Here is a 20,816-nt window from a genome sequence, read left to right as displayed (position 1 = left end):
AAGCCAATTTACGATTTCAGTTGATAGCTAATTGTTTTCATGACTTTAAAATAAACTGTTTTCAAAAAGTGTAAACGTTTTTTTTCCGATTTTGTACCTTTTGTTTTGTCTGCTTGTTATTTATTCTCAATAAGATAGGTCTCAAATCTTTTCTGTTGAACTGCAAGTCATTTGGATTTGTTTGCTTTTTATCTGATGCTATTTTGACTTTTTCATTAGGTTTTTTGAATGATTACACCAATTTTTTTCTGATAAATCATTTTTTGAAGATTTTCTATCTCTTCCTCATTTCGTGGACAATTGAGTCAAAACACTGGTTGAGCGGAGTCGGAACCGTATGTGCAAAGGCACATTACCTAGTCTCTTTGTTGAGGGTTGAAACATTCGTTTATTTTTATATCAGAAATTGGTGGTATTGACTCAGAATGCTTTCGGCCTCTTCTCTGTGACTTGTACGTCATTCTATCTGAAAACATCTGATCTATGGTCAAAAATTTTTCAAAATGTAGAAAACTTTTGAATTTGCATTTTCACTACAGGAGTGTCTGACTTCAACATAGCCAGTTTTTATCAACATATAAAGAGTCATATGGCTTGCAATCATTTTTTACAGGATTAAGTTTACAATCGGTCGATGTAGCTTTTGACTGTGGTCCTTACTAATAGATGTGACTCGAGCTAGAAAACTGTTAATTGTTCAAATCAGCTCATTTTTCATCAATTTCTTTCACTAATATAGTCCAGAAAGAAATTCAACCAATCACTTATTGTTCCGACCCTCTTGAGGGGGGAGGAACTATATACTCAAATGGGTTTTTTTTTTTTTGTTCAGTGAATTTTCGCCGATCGATACATTCATCGTAGAGAGTTGAGAGTGGTATCATTAGAAAGCTCGTCCAGCGTAGAATATGGAATTAAAAAGATTTTTTTAATTTTCGTTTTCTACAGGGAGTTATCGAGGTTTAAAGTTTTGTGAAAATAGTGTGAATTCCGTTGATTTTTATTCACATTTTACGGAATTTTCGCTAATTTTTGACCAAAATTTCGCCAATTTTGCTAAAATTTGTCAACATTTTTTAAAAACTTGTTGTTGATTTTATTTTTAAATATAAAAAATCTTCTCGGCTTTTCTTATTTTGAATTTCTTCTGAGAACTTCAGAGAAGTAGAGTGAATTCCCGTTGTTTTTATTCACATTTTCCGGAATTTTTGCCTAAATTTTCGTCAATTTTGCTAAAATTTGTTATAATTTTTAAGAATAGTGTCGTTGATTTTATTTTTGAAGACGAACAAGCATTGTTCATTGTTTTGATTTAATTTTTTTGGTCAAAAAATGTGGATAAATATTTCAAAATTTAGCCTTTTTCAACAAAAACAGCACGAAATAAGCTACTTTAGTCCGTTTTGATTAAGTTTGCCGACAGTACACCTCCAAACAACACTCATACAATCTTTGTAGACTCAGAGGGGGGCTATTTCTACTTCAGAGTACGCTGAGAGTGCTCTGTAGTTAAAACTTTGCCTTTTTTTGCTAACTTTACTCGTTGATTATCAAAAATGCAGAACTTATTTTGAGTTTTCAACTAACAAATTATCTATATCTGCAACATTCGAAAATCAAATGTTCCTAACGGACAATAAGCAATAGCAGGGCTTGTTTTGGGCCATTCTTGGACTGCTACCACCCAAAGAAATCGGGTTGTAATCAGTCGGTCTTTTTTTTTAAAAAAAAAGGACCCTTTCTTTAAAAATAAAAAACAGAACATATCGAATCAATGCTCAGGAGTGATAGGTCCAACCAGTTTGCTTACTAAAAAGCTCCAAGCTAATCCATTTAAATTTTAACTTGAAAGTTTATGGTCGTTTCTTTTAAAAATAATTGACTTTTCAATAAATAATGGCTTAATTAAGTTTTCCTCTATTTTTTTCTTAATTTGTTCAACTTCCAGCTTAGTGTCTGCAAAAAAAGAATGCTTCTTCTTTCTACTGATTTAACATTTCTTCTCGGTTGCAGTTTTAAGCCTGAAGTTATTGTTTTCTGGCTTTGATACTACAAGATTTCAGATTTTTGTTTGTTTCGATATTTGCCAGTTTTTCACGTTTCCGAAATTTGTCACATTATAACATTATTGACAGTTCTCTTGTCACATTATTAGCGTTAAAAATAAAGCACAATTGAACATATTGAAATCCTGAATGATATACATAATCGTTTTAACGGCCTCGACGCCTCTTTCTTGAAGAAATCAATTGAATTTTTTAATTTTGTTTTTAACTGTCATTTATACTTTGTCGTTTCGGTCGTATGAAATTTCCTGCATAGTGATAACTTTCATTGGCTTTTCGTGGAAGAATAGAAGAACCGATATTCTGATATTAGTAAATAGCTGATGGCTTTCATGACTTTGAAAACAATCGTTTTCCAAAATTAAAAAAAAAAAAAACTTTTTAACTTCGCAATTTTGTTCTTTTTATGTTTCTTTTTGTTAGCTAATCTCGTTATTTCATTACAGGTCAAATATGACATTATGGGTGTCAAGGGAATAAAAGGGATTGGTGTCCCAAAATCTTTTTTTTTAATGAATTTGTTATGACCTTAGTGGCTTCGACACCGGTTTTTCACAAAAATGTAAATTAGTTTGATTTTTTGTCTTATTTGACGTTCTTTTTGTAGATGCGAGAAATATTCTGGGTAACTGCAGGTCTCGAGGGCTTCCTTTTTTTGAATAAACGACCCTATTCAAATAGTTCTGTTTGTAATTAATGCCTTTTATGACATTGAATGTAATTTTTCTTCGAAAAAAAAATTGAAATTATTTCATACTTTAGCACTTCGCTTTTTTGTCTACTTGTTACCTAGTCTTACTAATGAATGGACACGTACTACTTTATAGCTGTTTGATGAAGGCGCAATCGAATATATTTTGAGGGACAAAATATGGCTCGAGGGTTTTGGCAGCGTTTTCTGGCAAGTTTCAATTGAAATTTTGTTTGTTTTTTTTTGTTGTTCATTTTAGCCGCTTTAAAAAATGAAGAAGGACAGGTCCTAATGCCCTTCTCTAGAAACAGTGGTAATTGTAAATTTGTGGTAATGTTAATTGATTCCTAATGGTATTTATTACTTTGAAGTTAACTGTTTCAAAAAAATAAGTTATATTTTTCACTTTAATGTTTTTGTTCTTTTTTGTATAATTGTTACCAAACCTTTTTATGGACTGGTCGCATATGGTTTCTGGTGATTTATTAGTTATTTTTGTTTAGTTTTAGGTTTATCTGACGGTATGTTGACTTTGTTATTAAATTTAGTTTTTAAGAGGGAAAAAAATTTTTTGATGTAAATAGTTTGTTGCTGTTGTTGTTGTTTGTTTTTGACGTTCATCTTGACTCGCTTTCTTAATATTGACATATTACATCAAGCTAATGCATCAATTTTTAACTCCACTGAGTTATTTGCTTTGGAGGCTATCTTATCGTTCATACAGAATTTTTTGAAAAAGACTTTTCGCAAAAAATAATTTTTGGGTTTTTCTATCTGTTCCTCATTTGCTAGACAATTATGCCAAAATTGTGGATGGGCGGGGTCGGAACTTTATGTGCCATCGCACATTACCGAGCCGCCTTGTTTTATACAGCCATAAGTAATATATTCTGATACTTTAATATATTTTGGTACAGTAATATATTCTGATTACAAAATGGCTCCCTTTGACGTGCAATTTTTCCAGAAAACAAAGTTACTCGGCTAAGGGACACCAATCTGATCATCAGGAAAGCCATTAAGTCTTAATGGATGAAGATCAATCATATATACAGTTATATCAATGGCTGTTGGTTGGTTTCTCAGAAGGTTTTTCTGCCGATTTAAAAAAAGTCTCTTTTGACCTTTGTCTTTGAAGTATTGTACTCTTTTTTTTCTGCTGAATTTTATCCAAAAAATATCGAATAATATTATGTTACTCTTTTGCTCAAATGATTTTATGTGGGTCAGAAGTCGGCTGTGAGTGAAACAAACAATCTACTGGAAGACATTGAATTAATATTTTCGGCGAGCCTCCAAAGGCTCCTCATCAAACCTTAAAGCATCCATGTTTTCTTCCAGATAGGCTGCACGCTAGTTTTTCTCTTCCAAAACCATCACATTTTTGGTCATTTTTTAGCCCATTGACTCCACCTTGCATTATCATTGGCGTGGAGACATTTTGACCCTATTTTGATGGGATTATTTTCACTTGCAACTTAATGAAGTTCATCTACTGTTGAAGAAGTCTTGTGTAACAAATTCATATGTAAGTTTGGGTCATTGAATGGAAAGTTCTCTCAAAATGAAACAATTTGGAATAGATCTATTCTTCCCATATATGCGGTCTTAACTGCTGCTTTTTTCAGACATGTGGAGGGTATTGAAAGAAACAATCACTGAAACAAATTTTTGTGACTTGTTCAAACACTTCTGCTTCAAAAAATTTACAAACAAGCTATGCAGTACCACTCCTGGGTTTTTAGGTGAAAGCTAAGAACAGTTAATGTAAGGAGGACCGTCAGCAAAACTTTATTCAGAACATCATTTCCTTTAAAGCTCATTTCCTAAATAATTATTTTTTAGAACCTTCATGATCTAATAGAGGCGTGAACTCAACTTTGATATTTGAAATTTATTTAAGGTTATTGAAGGAAATCAGCCATTTATCCATTAAAAACAATTGGCCCGTTGTAGAACATGCATGTTTTAAGTCGTTTGCATTATCTATAGAAAATGTGTCAGTGCTCAAAACGCTATCACGAAATTGGTATACGTAAGAAACAAAAGAAAAGTTCGGTTACATGAACATTTTTTGGCTGTAATGCTACGTGACAGGCTGATGGAATCATTCTTCTCCAAAATTAAATACCGTAGTACTGACATCCAACATTCAGCGTAGCAAAGACACAGCATTCACACGACATACAAATTCATGACAATTTTTCATCAACATGTGCACAGAAGGCATTCTGTTTACTGAAGCATGTCAGAGAGTTGACTAGCAGGTTCAAAAATTTCTTAAAGAAAGTAACAGTCGAAACTATTGACTTGCTAACTCTTCTCTGTTTGTGTGGCATATGAAAAATGGAACTGCATTTTCTTGCACATACGTCACCGTTCATTTGGCTAGGTAGCTATTACACTACAAGCAAGGACAGTTAGATAACTTTTCCCAAAAAAATATGACGCATGTCTCCATATGAAAAAAACATCTCACTATCAAAATGGCGCATTAAATATTTGAGTTATCTATTGCTGATCAGCTATTCAACAATCCTGCTGATTCTATAACCCACAGCAAGTTTTAACAAGTGTCATTTGCAAAATCGAAACTCAAATGCAAAAGTTTATTGAGCAGTTAATTCATGTATTTGTCTTCATTCAGTTCTCTTAAACCTTTTATCTTTTTTGAGAAAAACGCTCATCTTCGAGTAGTTGTAGTTGTTTACTTGGTCGTGAGGTTTTAATTAGTTTGATCTTTGCGCTGGTTGGTTAACGAACGAAGTTGGCTTACAAACGGATTACATACGAAAACGAGACGTGGGTAACGTAATGACGAGCAAACCAATTTAGTTGAGTCCGTTACAGTCATTGTTTAAGGTTAGATTGAAATGGATGATAAAGCACAACTAAAGTGTATGCTCCTTTATAAAAATCAAAGTGGGGTATAACGCTTGGTTATAAAAGTCATCGATCTTACTGCTACATGATGTTGAAATTGTAGATTGAAAATGCACTTTAGAGCGCTTCCTTCGGAGGAATACTGCTGCTTATAGCAGAAAATTTGATGATGGAGACAGCGGCTTAAGTTACGTTTGGTAGAGACTTTTTCTGAATTCTTTAGGCTAGCAACTTCTAGTCTTGTAAGTGTAATTAAACTGATTCAACACAATTTTTAATCACGAGACTTATGACTCTTTGCGAATTTTGTCCTACAAGTTTCGTCGAGCCCAATAATATTTGTTTTATTTTTCTTTTTGCTTTAGATGAGCTATTTTGTGAAGAGCGAATTAGAAAGCTTCTTCATCCATCGCTTAGTTTGGTTATTAATAGCAGCAGTAAATCTGTGGCCGTGGCTTTGTCAATTCTGTTTTAAATATTTCCCAGAAATATATATTCTATGAATAACCTTGTCTTTTTCTTTATTGTATTAGGCAGCTCACGTCTCTCTTTCATGATTCTCGTCAGCTTACACCAGGTCTGACATGTTCACTTACTCGACGAGTAAATCATTACAACACTCCTACACTTCTATGGTATTGGTAATTGCGGCGGCAATTATCCAATTAGCAATACTGCAATTCTTTCATGTTTTGGAGCAACGATGCTTTAAAGTTTTTTTCGAAATCTAGAGTCACTCGTATATTGGAAAACGTGAAAAGGTAATTAAAAGTGACAGCACCACATGAAGATCATTGAGAGATATATAGTTCAAAATTATAGATTTTAGTCGATTTAGAACATTATTGCAATATGTTCAATTGTATTAATGTTTAATAATTTTTGACCACAGCAAATAATTTGCAGAGATTGCCGAGTGTTTGGTGACGGATTTTGCCAACAATGAGATCATGTATGCGTTCACGGGGAGTGCAGCCCAATTCAATGCTCGTGGAGAACCTGTGATCAAAGTTTCCACAGAAGTTTCAGGAAGCGATGTTGATGTCACACCCCTGTACGCTATTAGTAAAACTGCAAATGGCGACACTAACTACGAGGAAGCGTGTTGGGTTCGTCTAATTTATTTCATCAGACTAATTTATTTCTCAAATTGAAAAAAATGATAATTAATTTTTTAGTCAATAGACTCTTAGAATCACAGAGGTATTCCTCACAGAGAAATAGACATAACTTTGGCCCTATTGATTTCTACTGCTTGGAAATAGAATAATGGAATATAGTTAAAGTTTGGCGGCTTTTTTAACATTTTAATTGCCGCATTTCGTTATTTTTGTTTAATTGAGTAATACAACAGGAGGCCATCGATAAGAAAGCAAAATGCCACTTATTAAGATAGGAACATGAATTTTTGCACAAAGCAGATTGGCCATATTTGATTCGGGCTACTTGGGTTTATCGAATTTTGTTTGAAGTTTATCGAAGTTTAAACTCCACCAGTATAACATCTCAATTTCAAATTGTGTAATTTGTATTAATCCCGTATTAGAGCTAGTTGTGATAGTTCCAAAATATACTAATTCGTTCTTTTCATTCGTTTTAGTCGGTAGAACAATGACTCATTTTTTCGCTATGGTTCATATCTTGCAAGATATGAATCATGCTGCAACATCATAATGTAAAAGAAGCCTACTGCTTTCGTAAGAGTCAAAACAAAGTTATCCAACCCTAGTGATGAGCGGATTCAAATCTTGCAAGAATCTTGCAAGATTATTCAAAACTTGCAAGATTCTTGCGAGCATCTTGCAAGATATCAATCAAGGCCAAAAAAATAAATCGGTGTACAAATGTTTTAGGAAACATCTTTGAGGCAAATTATAGTTTATTGAACAAATTACAAAACCTAATTCAATAAGAAAAAAATTAGCCCCGATTCAAAATCTTGCAAGAATCTTGCAAGATTTTGAATTCTTTGATCACTAGGGAAATCACGAAAATACTTTGTTTACCATTACTTTACAAGTTTTGTAAACTAATAATTCACATAAGTACCCACCTCTTATTCAATCTATTTGCTAATGATCATTAATTATCTTTACTGTAAGATGCTATTGAAAGTGAGATGGGAAACTGCAAATAAACGATAAAAATGCTTTTTTTTCTAATAGAACGAGGTGTGAAATCTATTGAAAGCGGAAATAAATCTATTGAAATTAATGAAAAAACAAGCTTTGATTTCTGTTATTTCAAAAAACACGTTGCAAATTCAAAACTTGAAGTTGAAAGCAACAAAACACCGGCTAGAAACACTTTATTGCGTTTTCATAGTTTCATTACTGCAAGCTGGAAGCAAATCGACATTTCTGAATGCAAAAAGCAACTGCTTGCATTATAATCTCTGTCAAAAGGATTAAGATGTCTTGTTGTTCGGACCCCAAGGTTGGAACTATATACTCAAATGGGTTTTTTGTTTCAGTCAATTTTGGCCGATCGATATATTCATCGTAGAGAAATGCGAGTGGTATCATGAAAAAGCTCGTCCAGCGTTGAATATGAAATTAAAAAGATTTCTCTGAATTTTGTTTTTTAAGGAGTTATCGAGGTCCAAAGTTTTATGTCAACACGTGATATTTGGCATGATTTTGTTCACTTTAATGGGAATTTTCGTAAGAATTAAGATTATTTGAGAGCTGTTTTTTAAAAAAAAAACTTTTCATATCTTCTTGTTTTTTTTTCAACTCACTTAGACACTAGTCACTTGTCATATCAAGGTTCCATTAAGGACAAGCCTAATTTACAGTCAAATGATGCCAAATGAACAAGTAACTTGTTTTGAAGAAATCGTCAAAGTTTTCATGTCTTCAACTCTAAGTTTTTGCAATTTCAATAAAATTTTGATATTCATTTGAGATTTTATCCTTTTTTGTAGCACCATGGGAGTCTCATTAACTAAAAATGAAATAGGGTCCTTTATGAGGATCAATTAAATCTACCTAGTGCTTTGATATTTTTTTTATATTTTTGGATGTTTCTTCATATTTTTAGTTCTCTTGAAATCTTATCAAATAGTACTAGTACTGACAGGTCCCACTGGATTAGAGAAGGAGCTCAATTGATCATAAATAAAAACTTTAGAAAAAAAATTTCGATACTTTCTTCTCGCACTTTTCCAATGAATCTTTTCATTGAATATTTTTACCTATATTTGTAATCATTTTCATAGTCAGATAACTTGGGATGATTTATGAATGGCAGATATCATTGTCTTCCATCGAGGCAGATTTGAGCGTAATTATTAAATTCTGTTGAAAGCATTGGAAATTATTGGCTTTGATATTACGGGTTTTCTAAAAACTTTCAAAGTTTTACCATATTTGTTCATTTTTATTATTCTAGTTTCATTTTTTACAAAAAAAACAACGCCAATAAGGTTAAGAAGATTAATTGGAAAAAAAAAGCTGATTAGTTCATTTTTTAATAGCCTCGACACTTTTCTCTCGATTTTTTTTAATTAGCTGTTTCTGCCTGTTTCTTTTTTCGTTATGTAGTCAATACTTTTCTGAACGCTCAGAAATCTCACAGGCTTGTAATTAAGGATTCATTAAATTATTTAAAGCAATCATTGTATAGATAAAAGTTCTAAAATTTCCGATAATTGTTTTAGATTTTTTAAAAATTTTTTCAGTTTTGTTGTTCTCTTTGTCCACTTGTAACTTACTCTCATCATTGGTCCCATCCACTTCTCTTTTACTGAAACTTTAAAGTCTTTTTTGATTTTATGTAGAAATTTTTGTTTTGTTTGTACGACAGTTTTCGTTTTCATAATTATTTTGTTAGTGGTCAATATTTGTGTTTCTTTTGTCTTCTTTTAGCAAATTCGCATAATAACATATTCTAATGATTTTCAAAGGAGACCCAAGTGAACATATTTAAATTCTCGGTATAGTTTTAACTTAATTAGTATATTACAATTGAATTAAAAAGAACATATTATTCAGTTATTCGCTAATGACTTTAATTACCTTTAGCATTTTGTTTATACTTTTCTAATTATTCTGCAACTTTAGTCCGCTTCTATGGCTTAGTCTAACCAACAAAAGATCTTAATGACCTTTGAGAATATTTATCTATAATTTTTTTTGTTAAATGGTACTGAGGACGTTTGAAGTTATTTGGTTAAATAAAAATTGATGTATTTTCGAGTTTCGCCTCATTAGTTCTTTGTTTTTGTCGACTTTTTAATCTAGTCCCATTAAAGAAAAGTCCCATCTGCGTTGTGATTAAGAAAAAGGACATTTTTGTTGTTAGTGTTTTGTATGATTGTAACTTGACGTTGTTAGTATGTGCTTTTAAAATTAGATTTTTAGGTTTTTCCGTGAAAAATGCTTAAACTCAAACATCTATTTTTTATTATCTATTCATTTGGTTGACAATTAAGTCGAAAATGTAGATGAGCTCGGGTCGGAACATCTTGTGCAAACGCAAATTAACGAGCCTCCTTGTTGAATTTTATTCTTTCTTTGCTTTCTGTTTCGTCTTCAATTTCTACCATTTGCACAAACTAAACGATGGGATGAAAAGTGCTCAATTTTCAAATTTGAACGACCCTACTCTACTTTAAGAGAAGCGAACAAGAAAAGCATTTACCAAAAAAGAAATTGTTTTCGGTTCAAAAAATTGCGATTCGAAATTTTAATTTTTCTTGGCTTATTTTGATAAGGGCTTTATTTCATCTGTTTAAACTGTATAAGCATTCAATTTGTAACTGAAAGTTTGTAACTGTGGGTATTCAGACATGATAGATTGTGTTTGAGAATGTGATTTTAGCCCGGACTGAAACTGTGCAAGGCCAAGATCCGAATATTTGAGGACGCTCATGTACGAGAGAATTTGTTCGGAGGCTCCGCAGCCGTCATTCAAGGCAACGCACACAAGATCAAAATGGCATCGTCGGCAAGCTCCAGTACATACCAGGAATGCTTTGTTGGTAAGAATAAATTTGGGTGTATTTCTTTTGTGCTCATGTTTAATCTGAAAAATTAAACAAACATTTTCCTCGTCATTTATTCTTAATCTTAATTGTACCCGATCAAAATATCTAATAACTAGCTGGTCATTTTTCAATCAATTTTTGTACACAATTCCCATCTTCACTGCCTATGGCAAGATAGTGGGCTTGGTCGATCGTCTATCGTTTTTTTTTGTTTTTTTTTTGTCTGGCCATTCCCTTTAATCGCAAAAGGTTGCAATTCTGTGCTCAAAAGAGCCAGATTAGAGATTATGTAAGATTGTTGGCCAGGGGTCTTATCCTGGACGCTATAAGTTTGCTTCCATGCTCTTGCACTAATCAAAGAGTTTTCCATTTGCATTTTACACACTTCAAAACTTATTTTTCGCCCTTTTACAAATATAGACAATTTTTTTAGCAGCTTTTGTGCTCTATTTCATGTTTTAACAGTCTACAGGGTGATTTTTTAGAGGTCCAGTAAGAACTTCCGGTTGCTTTAATGGCTTTTTAAACTGAATGATCTTAAGTTGTTTTTGTCAAACAAAATTGTTAGATTAAGCAAGATATGGCTATTTTTAAAATTTTCAGCCTACTTTGTTATACTCATACACAAGGAGTATAGTCAATTGAATCGCAAATGGCCTTACAAGTACTGAGATAGGCACTTGCGTCGCGAATGGCGGATTTAGTTGTTACTTTCAACTAAAGTCTTTCTAGATTTGGCAATCGCGGTGCGATTGACTCTAACTGAACTACTCAGTTAAAACGAGAAGTATTTTGCAAGGATTAAATTAAACTGAGCGTTAGCGCTGCAAATTGGAGAATGAAAGTTAATGATAATACAGATTATGAAAGAAAGTTTGTTCAGGTTTTAATCATACAGAAAGGAAGCAAAGTTTGATTTGTTTACAACGTGAATGAGTATATATCCGGTACAGACGGGATGAACAGACTTAACTGCTAAAATTGGGAGGAAGTATATAGCACTGAACTAAAAATGGCATTCGCCCTTCAAAAGGAACTTACAACAATAAATTAGTTTAAAATACGGATATGGATACATGAAGGGTATCCATTACCGTATGACATTTCCCCCTCTTGGGGAAAAATTAATTTACTAGATTAAAATCAGAAAATTAATAAATATTCACCGGTTAGTAAGTAATAAAATATTAAATAATAGATAGAATAAAAGTTTATGAAAGTTTTCTTTATCGAAGATCACTCGCTGTCGCTATTTTCAGCATTTTCGGCCTGGAGAACTGTCATCTCCCTTGGTTGGTTTTGCGAGTACTCATCTCCTTGATTTGATCCTCCCGCAATGCCAGTGTCTTGGTAATCAGTGTAACCTTCTGTGTTACGAACTTTTTCGACAATTGCTTGCGATTTTTGGGATTTCTTCTTCAGTGTTCTTTTGCTTTTTCTAATAGAAGACGTATCCGAATCCGATGTATCACTGACCGTGATTTTGCGTTTCGAAGTCTGCCGCAAGATGGGCGCAGCTTGTTTTTGAGCCGAGGAGGTTGTTTGTGTTCCAGATGGTCCTGCTATATCAGACGATACCACTTGCGGCGCGATTGGACTGAAATTTAATATTTGTGTAAGGTCGGGTCGATTTTTGAATGCCTCATCGTATTTCGGGTTTCTTTTTGGTACTCTCATCTTCAATGATCTTGCGACATTGCTAGCTGTAGATATACAGGATCTTGCCGACGAAATGACACTTACATCGTCTGTGTTTTTTCTGTTTCGCTTTATCTTTTTCTCTCCAGTATTTTTTTCGAAAAAGATCTCGTTTGTGCTGTTGAATTTTTTGTTCGAGAGTTTTTTCATTTAGTTTCTTTGGGCGTCTGTCTATGTACTGTGCTAAAGTTGTTTCCCGTTCAGCTCGCGTACCAAATTTAGCGATGTCAGAATTCCTGACCCGTACTTCAGGTTTGGAAGGTTCTTTGATGACACTCGTCGTTGGGCTTATTTTGCACACTGTACTGCCAGGTGCTAATACTTCGTAGAGGCCGTCCAAGTTTTTCTTTTGGCGCTGGTTCTCATGTATTTTGCGGGCCAACTTCACTTGTACGCTTCGTTCAGAGCATGGAATTGCACGGTGAATGACATCTGGCTTTATAAAACGATCTTCTCCGTCTTTCCTTTTCTCTTGTTCTGTTCTTGCGCGGGTACTTGCGGCGCAAATGACTCGCTCAATTTCCGTGTCGGAACAAAGAGCTGTATCCGCCCACTGTTCATCTGTAAGATAGGAACGACCCGGGATTGTATCCTCGTCTAAATAATAATTAATTATTGCATTATAGTTGAGATTTTTTACTATCAGATTTAGTTGTAATATTTGATATAGGTGTGTTACATTTTCTACCGAAATGTGCCTCAAAGGGTGTGGTTGTGATTGTTTTTTGTTTTGATATACGGAGTCGTTGTATTATTGCTTTGAGTGAATTTTCTAAATTAAATTTTTTATTTAATTGTGATTTCATGCAAGCTAATTGTCGTTTAATAGTTTGAATGATACGTTCTACTAATCCGATTGCTCTATGGTCATTTGCAGGTGCATAAATAGGTGTAATATTATTTTCGGTACAGAATGTTTCAAACTTCTTTCCTGTAAAACATCTAGCTTGATCTAATCTAATAGTTCTAGGCACTCCATGATAATATATATAATTATTTAAGAATTTGATTACATTTGGACCTGATGCGTTATTCACTATTTCTGCTGTGGGATATTTAGAGTATCTATCTATACTAGTAAGAAAATATTGTTCTATTCCTTTCTCATTTAAAATTGGGCCACCAAAATCTAATTGTATTTCGTCATTTGGTTCACTACATTTAGGTAGAGGTGTCCATTTGCGGTGCGAAATCACTGATTTTAGATTCTTACCAATATCCGTGCAAGCTTTGCACTCACTGGCCTTTGCCAGAATGTCTCTGTGGATGTAGGGCCACCAGATATTTTGAGCTAAAGAAAGCATAGCGAAACTGCCTGGGTGTGTGGAGTGTATGTCCTCCAACACCGCATCTTTAATGGACTTTGGGATCGCAATTCTTTCGTCTAGGCAGACACGCCCGTGCTTCACGCTAAGATCTCTCCAATATGAAAAGAGATAGGGACTGATTTCTTGTAGTCGTTCTGCATCATTTCGAAGTACACAGTCCCTTACTTCTTTCAAGATCGCGTCTTTTCCGGTCAGTATTGCTAGAAATTTCCTACTGAACACCTTATTGAGGGTCTCGGTGAACATTATGTCCTCAGCTTCGTCTATCATACTACCAGTTGGGGTTTCAGTATGAGTTGTTGCATTTGATTCGGGTGTTGAAGGTGTTGTGTCGGAGAACGTTACTCTTGCTTTAGTAGGGGTCGATTTAGAGCGGGTTGCTTTAGCTTTTGACATCGTGCTGAGACTATTTACTGAATTATTTCATATGGAAGGTTTATTGAGTTTATTCACAAAGTAGTGTTTCTTAGGCAGAATTTGGGCAAAAAGCGAGTTATTTTTGGGTGAGTGGTATTTATACTTGGGGATTTGTGTTTTCGCGCTTAATTTAGTGTTGTTAGGTGTATTACTTGACTTATTACCATTAATAGGCTGTATTAAGGGTAATTGTTCAGATTGTTCACATTCTTTACTGTCTAAGATTTGCACTTCTTTTGCAACGAATTTGTTAATGGAATGTGAATTATTTACTTTACAGTAATTTGGTACAAATTGTAAATTTGTAAATTTAGGTGGCATTTGCGGCGCAAATGGAGGTACAGAATACGGATTAAGTTTACAATTAGCAATGGTTAATTGCGGTGCGAATGGAGGTTTCAATGGTGAACTGGTTAATTGTGATACAGATGCTTTATCACAATTAGTTGAATTATTGCTTTTTGATATGGTTAATCGCGATGCAAATGGTTGTGTAACTTTTAGTGAAGGCAAATTCAACTTTAATATGTTTCTAAATTTTGTAGTAGCAGTTTGTCTATTGGTAATTAAATGTTTCATTGAATCACGGATTCTATAAATTGTTGCTACAACAAAGTGCTCGTCGTATGTAGATATTTTTTTAGCTCTTGCAAAGGGTTTCTAGAAATGTAGTCAACGAGTCCCATTTTTGCACCTGGCATATGCGCAATCGTGAAATTGTACGGTAGCAATCTATCTCTCCATCGAGACAGTCGACTATTGTATGACTTATTTGATCGGTGTTTTTTAAGTATTGACAATAGGGCTCTATGGTCTGTCACTACCGTAAACTTTTTTCCGTATAAGTAGTATTTAAAATAATCGATTGACCAAACTATCCCCAATAGTTCCAATTCGTTGACGCTGTAGCGTTCTCCCGTTGAATTGAGGAATCGCGACGCGAAGGCTATTGGTTTCCAACCGTCCGGTGTATTTTGTTCCAATGCTGCCCCCAATCCTGAACGGGAGGCATCACATTTTACACGAACATCCAGTTTAGGGTTGTAATGGCTATTTTCTGTACTATTTGCTATTTTTTCTTTAATCTGATTAAAGTGTTCAGTATGTTCGTCTGTCCAGATGATTTTTACTGATTTCTTTAGTAGTGGTCTAAGTGGATGACATAGTTGTGCTAGGTGAGGTATAAATTTGCCAATATAATGTACCGACCCGAGAAATGATCTAAGGCGTTTTAATGTTGTTGGTGGTGGTATTGTTAAGATTGCGGCTGTTTTGCTTTCTAAAGGTGATATTCCAGTCTGTGTAAATTTGTAACCGAGCCATTCTATTTCCGATTTAGCAAAATGACATTTCTGGAGGTTAATTCTCAAGTTATCGTCATCTAATTTCTTTAGACATTTGTGGACGTAGGCTAAATGGTCTGCTTCAGTGCCGGTACTAACGATTATAATATCGTCCAAGAAACAGTATGTGTTTTGTAAACCTATGAGAGTATAATCCATGGCTTTTTGAAACTCTGCCGGCATATTTGTAAGTCCATAAAAACCAGTTTTGAATCTATATGTACCTGTAGATTCTCCACATATGATGTTAAAATTACAGTGTTTTGCTGTATCATGATGTAGTTTTAATTGACTGTATGCATATTTGAGATCTAATGTGGTAAAATATGCTTGTTGACCATTTTGTGTATCTGTGAGGTGTTGTGATATGGTGTCGATTAACATATCAATATTAGGCATTTGGTATTTGTTTTTATGTATTGCTTTATTTAATACTTTTGAATCTAATGCGAGTTTTATCGACTGATCTTTTTTCACTGTAATTACAATCGGGGAGATGAAGTGTTCGTCAGAGCAACTAGATAGTTTTTCGATATGACCCTCAGTCTGTAGTCTTTCTAATTCGCTTGATACTCTAGGTTGAAGATTTATCGGAACACGTCGACCTTTTTGATGCTTTGCTGTGAACGTTTGATGAAACTTTGACTTTGCTACATGTGTTTTAGATAAACCAATTCTCGATACTAGATGTGGAAATTGCGTCGCGATTGACTCTTTAATTTTACATGTAGGATTATTGATGTTATAAACACATTTACCAGTTTCTGGTTGTTGTTGGACAACTGCAAGTCCCAAAGTAGTGAACAGATCTCGTCCGATGATATTTTTGTGTCCATCGTCTACCACAGTCAATATTGCTGATTTTTCTTGCCATTGATTGTAGACTACTGTGGTTTCCAAGTGTCCAATGACTTTGATCGGCTCATTTGAAAAAGTTTTCAAATTCCTTTTTTCCGTCGATTTTATCCATTTAGCTGAGTTTGTAGATCGTAGGATTTTGTTTGCTAGACTTTGTGTGATGATACTCACAGCACTTCCAGAGTCAATCATGGCAGATGTTTGTATTTCTCCTATTTGCACTTCCACGTTTAATGGTTCTAATTGATGAGCTGAATCCGAAGAAATCGCTGCTACGTAGTCGTCAGAGTCGCTATCATAGTTTGAATCGTACACCTGGTCGTACAATTGTTGATAGCTCGTGATATAGTTTACTGATTCTTCATCATCGCTTTTTTCCGGCGTCTGATCGATTTGGTTTACATTTGATTTTTGAGTTTTCTGAATTGGATGCTGTGACTGTTTTAGTTTTCGACATTTTCTAGCGAAATGACCCATAATACCACAATTATGGCATTTTTTACCATTCGCGGGACAAATCTGCATATGGTTGTGGCTCCAGCGAAGACCACAATCCATACAGATACTCGTATATTGGTAGTTTTTTGGGATAGATGCGTAGCGAGTGAGGTCTCGCTTTGTTGAAGGTCCATTCGCGTTGCGATTGCGCATTGAGTTATTATTGATGTAATTCACTGAAGTATTACCTGACATCAAGTTTTGGTTAATTTTCTGCTGGTTCTGTGCTCCCATTTCCATTTGTATGGCGATTTCCAATGCTTTTGGTGGGTCTACTGTTTCCTTCAACAACTCTTTCTGAGATTCGTGATCAAGCATATTTAATATGAATGCATCACGAATGAGTGTAGTTTCTTCACTACCAAGATTACAATTCTCCGCCAATTCTATGAGACGGCCGTAGAAACTTTCTACCGATTCTCCTTTTTGTTGTTTACACGAGTAGAAAACGAAGCGATCGTACGTTATATTACGAACCTTTGTGAATGAGTCCTCCATTGCTCGCCACAAATCTTTAAAAGGTTGTTTTTCGATCTGAAAATGAGGGTACTTGCTCTTGAAGATCCGTCGCCCCTCTGTGCCAATGCTTAGATATAGCAATGATATTGTCTTCTGTTCACAAATTCCCCATGGTTTGTCGCCACAGAGGATCCCGATTTCTTCAATCTTTGCACAACGATTTTGCCAATTGACTTTCAATTGCTGGTTTCGGACTTTACGATCTCTTTCCGTTGCCTGTGTGTAATTCTCCACCGGTGCTTCATAAGTAGGCTCAGGCGGGTATGTCACTGTTGCTGGTGGATCACTCAACAGAGTATCCAATTGGATCCCTTCCTTAGCAAGTAGGGCCAATTTCCATTGCTGCGTCCATTTGATCCACGTCAGGGAAGGTGTTGCTGTCGATTTCTCCCCAAATGCTTCTATATGGAGTGGTGTTTTCTTTGAGTCCGTTGCTGACTCCGCCATGTTATACTCATACACAAGGAGTATAGTCAATTGAATCGCAAATGGCCTTACAAGTACTGAGATAGGCACTTGCGTCGCGAATGGCGGATTTAGTTGTTACTTTCAACTAAAGTCTTTCTAGATTTGGCAATCGCGGTGCGATTGACTCTAACTGAACTACTCAGTTAAAACGAGAAGTATTTTGCAAGGATTAAATTAAACTGAGCGTTAGCGATGCAAATTGGAGAATGAAAGTTAATGATAATACAGATTATGAAAGAAAGTTTGTTCAGGTTTTAATCATACAGAAAGGAAGCAAAGTTTGATTTGTTTACAACGTGAATGAGTATATATCCGGTACAGACGGGATGAACAGACTTAACTGCTAAAATTGGGAGGAAGTATATAGCACTGAACTAAAAATGGCATTCGCCCTTCAAAAGGAACTTACAACAATAAATTAGTTTAAAATACGGATATGGATACATGAAGGGTATCCATTACCGTATGACATACTTTTTCAATTGTTCGGATTTTCACCAGAGTTGTTTGCCTTCAAATGATTGTTTAAAACTGCTTGATGAGATTTTTTAGGAGGAAAATACTTTGATATTTGATCTTGAGTAAAATAATTTTGAGAAGTTACAGAATTTTGGATTTCCGTGTCTTAGTTGTCCATAACGTGGTGCAGTTGCGTGAAAAGTCACCGATCAAGCAAACACGGTATGAAAAGATTAATACAAAACAAATTTTGGTAGGTCGGGACAAGCAGAGATTAATGAAAAATTGATTTTAAAAAAGCTTTTTTAATGATTTATTCTTTCGGTTGACCCATTTCCCTTTCTTCTTTTCCTTTGTACCTTATCGTTTTGCACCTTTCTGCCTATTTTGTGGTGCGTTTTGTTAGAAACGGAATGTCTGTTGAGTATCATTGTTTCCAAGTTGCGAAATGTCAATTAAGAAATCTTCTTTCCTTTTATTTTTCTCCATTTTCATTTCTAGCGGCAAAGTTTGATCTGAATAGTTTGATTTAGCCTATTAGTATCAGGTGGGAGCGTCCTTATATTTCCACATTGAACTGATTCTTCGGCTTTGTTTTTTAACCTTTTCACACATTTTGCTAACTTTTGTCGTGTTTTCTGGCGTGAGATCTTTCCTCTTGAATTTTTAACTAGAGAGAAAGAACGGTGTAAAAGGGAGTTTCAAAAATTCGTATTCTCGATAGTAGTTTCTTTTACACCTGTGGTATTTTGGTTTCTCTTACGTCGATTTTTAAATGATATTCTGATTAAAACTGATTTAAATGAGATTCTGATTTGTCTGACCAATGAAAAATTTCGGAATTGTTGATGCGGACTTTTCTGGCTATATTTTCTTTTCTTTTCTGTTTCATTCCTATCTCCTTGCGTTTCTCATCTGAAAAATGCAGTATACTTTTTTTGTACTAAATTTATTACAATATATTTTTTTTCAGTTAAATGGATGGAAAAATTTAGATTTAATTGAGTGGGTTTGAAAAATCAAATTAGAAAAGAAAACATGATTTCAGCCAATTGTACATCATGAAAAGCCTTAACAATTTCATGTGGGCCTGGTCTACCACACGTAACAATTTTACAACTTTGTGAGACGAATCAACTGCCTTAATTAATTGGCATATACCAATAAATTTTTATACTGAAGGCTTTATTTAGTGAATAATCCCAAACAACTAAAATCAGAAATCAACGGCTAATACTGGCTGCCAAAAGTCTGCAGTTTCAAAATGAAGTAGTTTTGAGCTAAAAGCTGTTGCCTTAATATCAAATCTCCAAGGACACTTGACTTTGATAAATTTTAGAATTAATCAGCTTTGTCTATTGTTTATTTATGAAACTGGAGTTTTTATTATTAAACGCAACAATCTAGCAGGCCGTACTTTTTTCAAATAATTGCTCCGACCCCACTTGTGGGGTTGAGTAACTATATCCTCAAATGGGTTTTTTGTTCGGACAATTTTCGCCGATCGATATATTCATCGTAGAGAAATATGAGTTGTATCATTAAAAAGCTTGTCCAGCGAAGAACTCAAAATTTAAAAAAAATGAATTTCGTTTTTTTTTCGAGGAGTTTTAGCATGATTTTGTTCAATTTTAGCGTAATTTTTGCTCAAATTAAGATTTTTTTCTACAAAAAAATTAACTCAAAATTACATTTCACGCTATAAAGTGAAACAATTTCATGTTGCCAGTAAACGAAAGGCGATAAAAAAGACTAGTTCTGACCTCATAGAAAACTTAACTATCAAAAAATTTTGGAATTCAATTTGAGAACTCATATTTTTAGAAAAGTTTCCATATTTTAGTACTTTTGTTTTCTATAGTCACTTAGAGACTATTCACTTTTCCTATCGAGGTTCCGTTAAGAAAAACCTCATTTACAGTGAAGTTATGCTCAATGAAAAAAAAATTATTTTCAAGGAGTCGCTCATGAAAGTTTCTTTTGGATTCGACGCTTGCGTTTTCGTAATTTTTAATGAAATTTGGCTTTCTTTTTGCAATTTAATAAATTCTGTCTTATGGCGTAGGCTTGTTAATCAAAGTGCCAAAGGCTTCTTAATGATCATTAAGTGAACCTATCTTTTCCTTTGAATGGACAGCTAATAGATGTTATGACTGTAATAGTTTTTCCGATTTTTTCTATTACCTTAACCGATCACAAACTTTTTTTCCAGAACTTCAAGTAATGACAGGACCGACCTCTTTTCTGCTGCAACCAAAATCTGTTTAGCGGCTTTATCTTCTAACTTTTGCTTTTATGACTTCAATGACTCTACGGTTCGTTTTGAATTCTTATCACATTATCCCTATATTCATAGCGCCCATTGGCTTAGAGAAGACGTTAAATGGATCATATCTAAAGCTTTCAACAAACGCTTATGATTTAAAATGCTTCAAAACTTGCTTCTCAAACATTTCTGCTGAATTTTTGGTTTTTGCCTTTTTCTTGTTGTTTTCGTAATCATAAGACTGATTGTGATGTCTGAATAATGACCTATGAATGACAAACATCCTTGATTTTTCATCTGTGCATTACATAGCGTATTTTAAACTTTCGTTG

At 34.3% G+C, this 20,816-nt stretch overlaps 1 protein-coding gene across 1 annotated transcript in view; it reads left to right on the top strand.

Annotated features, from left to right (window-relative positions):
* The window catches only part of LOC142334631 (uncharacterized), a 154,497-nt gene that overhangs the window by 7,987 nt on the left and 125,694 nt on the right, over positions 1–20,816 (top strand). The window contains exons 3-4 of the mRNA XM_075382824.1: positions 6,547–6,749; positions 10,465–10,624. Of these exons, the coding sequence (XP_075238939.1) occupies positions 6,547–6,749; positions 10,465–10,624 (363 nt within the window). The remainder of the gene's footprint in view (positions 1–6,546; positions 6,750–10,464; positions 10,625–20,816) is intronic.

The sequence above is a fragment of the Convolutriloba macropyga genome, chromosome 2 (genome assembly GCF_964194025.1).
Source record: "Convolutriloba macropyga chromosome 2, txConMacr16.3, whole genome shotgun sequence".
In the NCBI taxonomy this organism is placed as follows: Eukaryota; Metazoa; Xenacoelomorpha; order Acoela; family Convolutidae; genus Convolutriloba; species Convolutriloba macropyga.
Note: the sequence above shows the minus strand (reverse complement) of the source record. Positions and strands in the feature narration are given on the sequence as shown.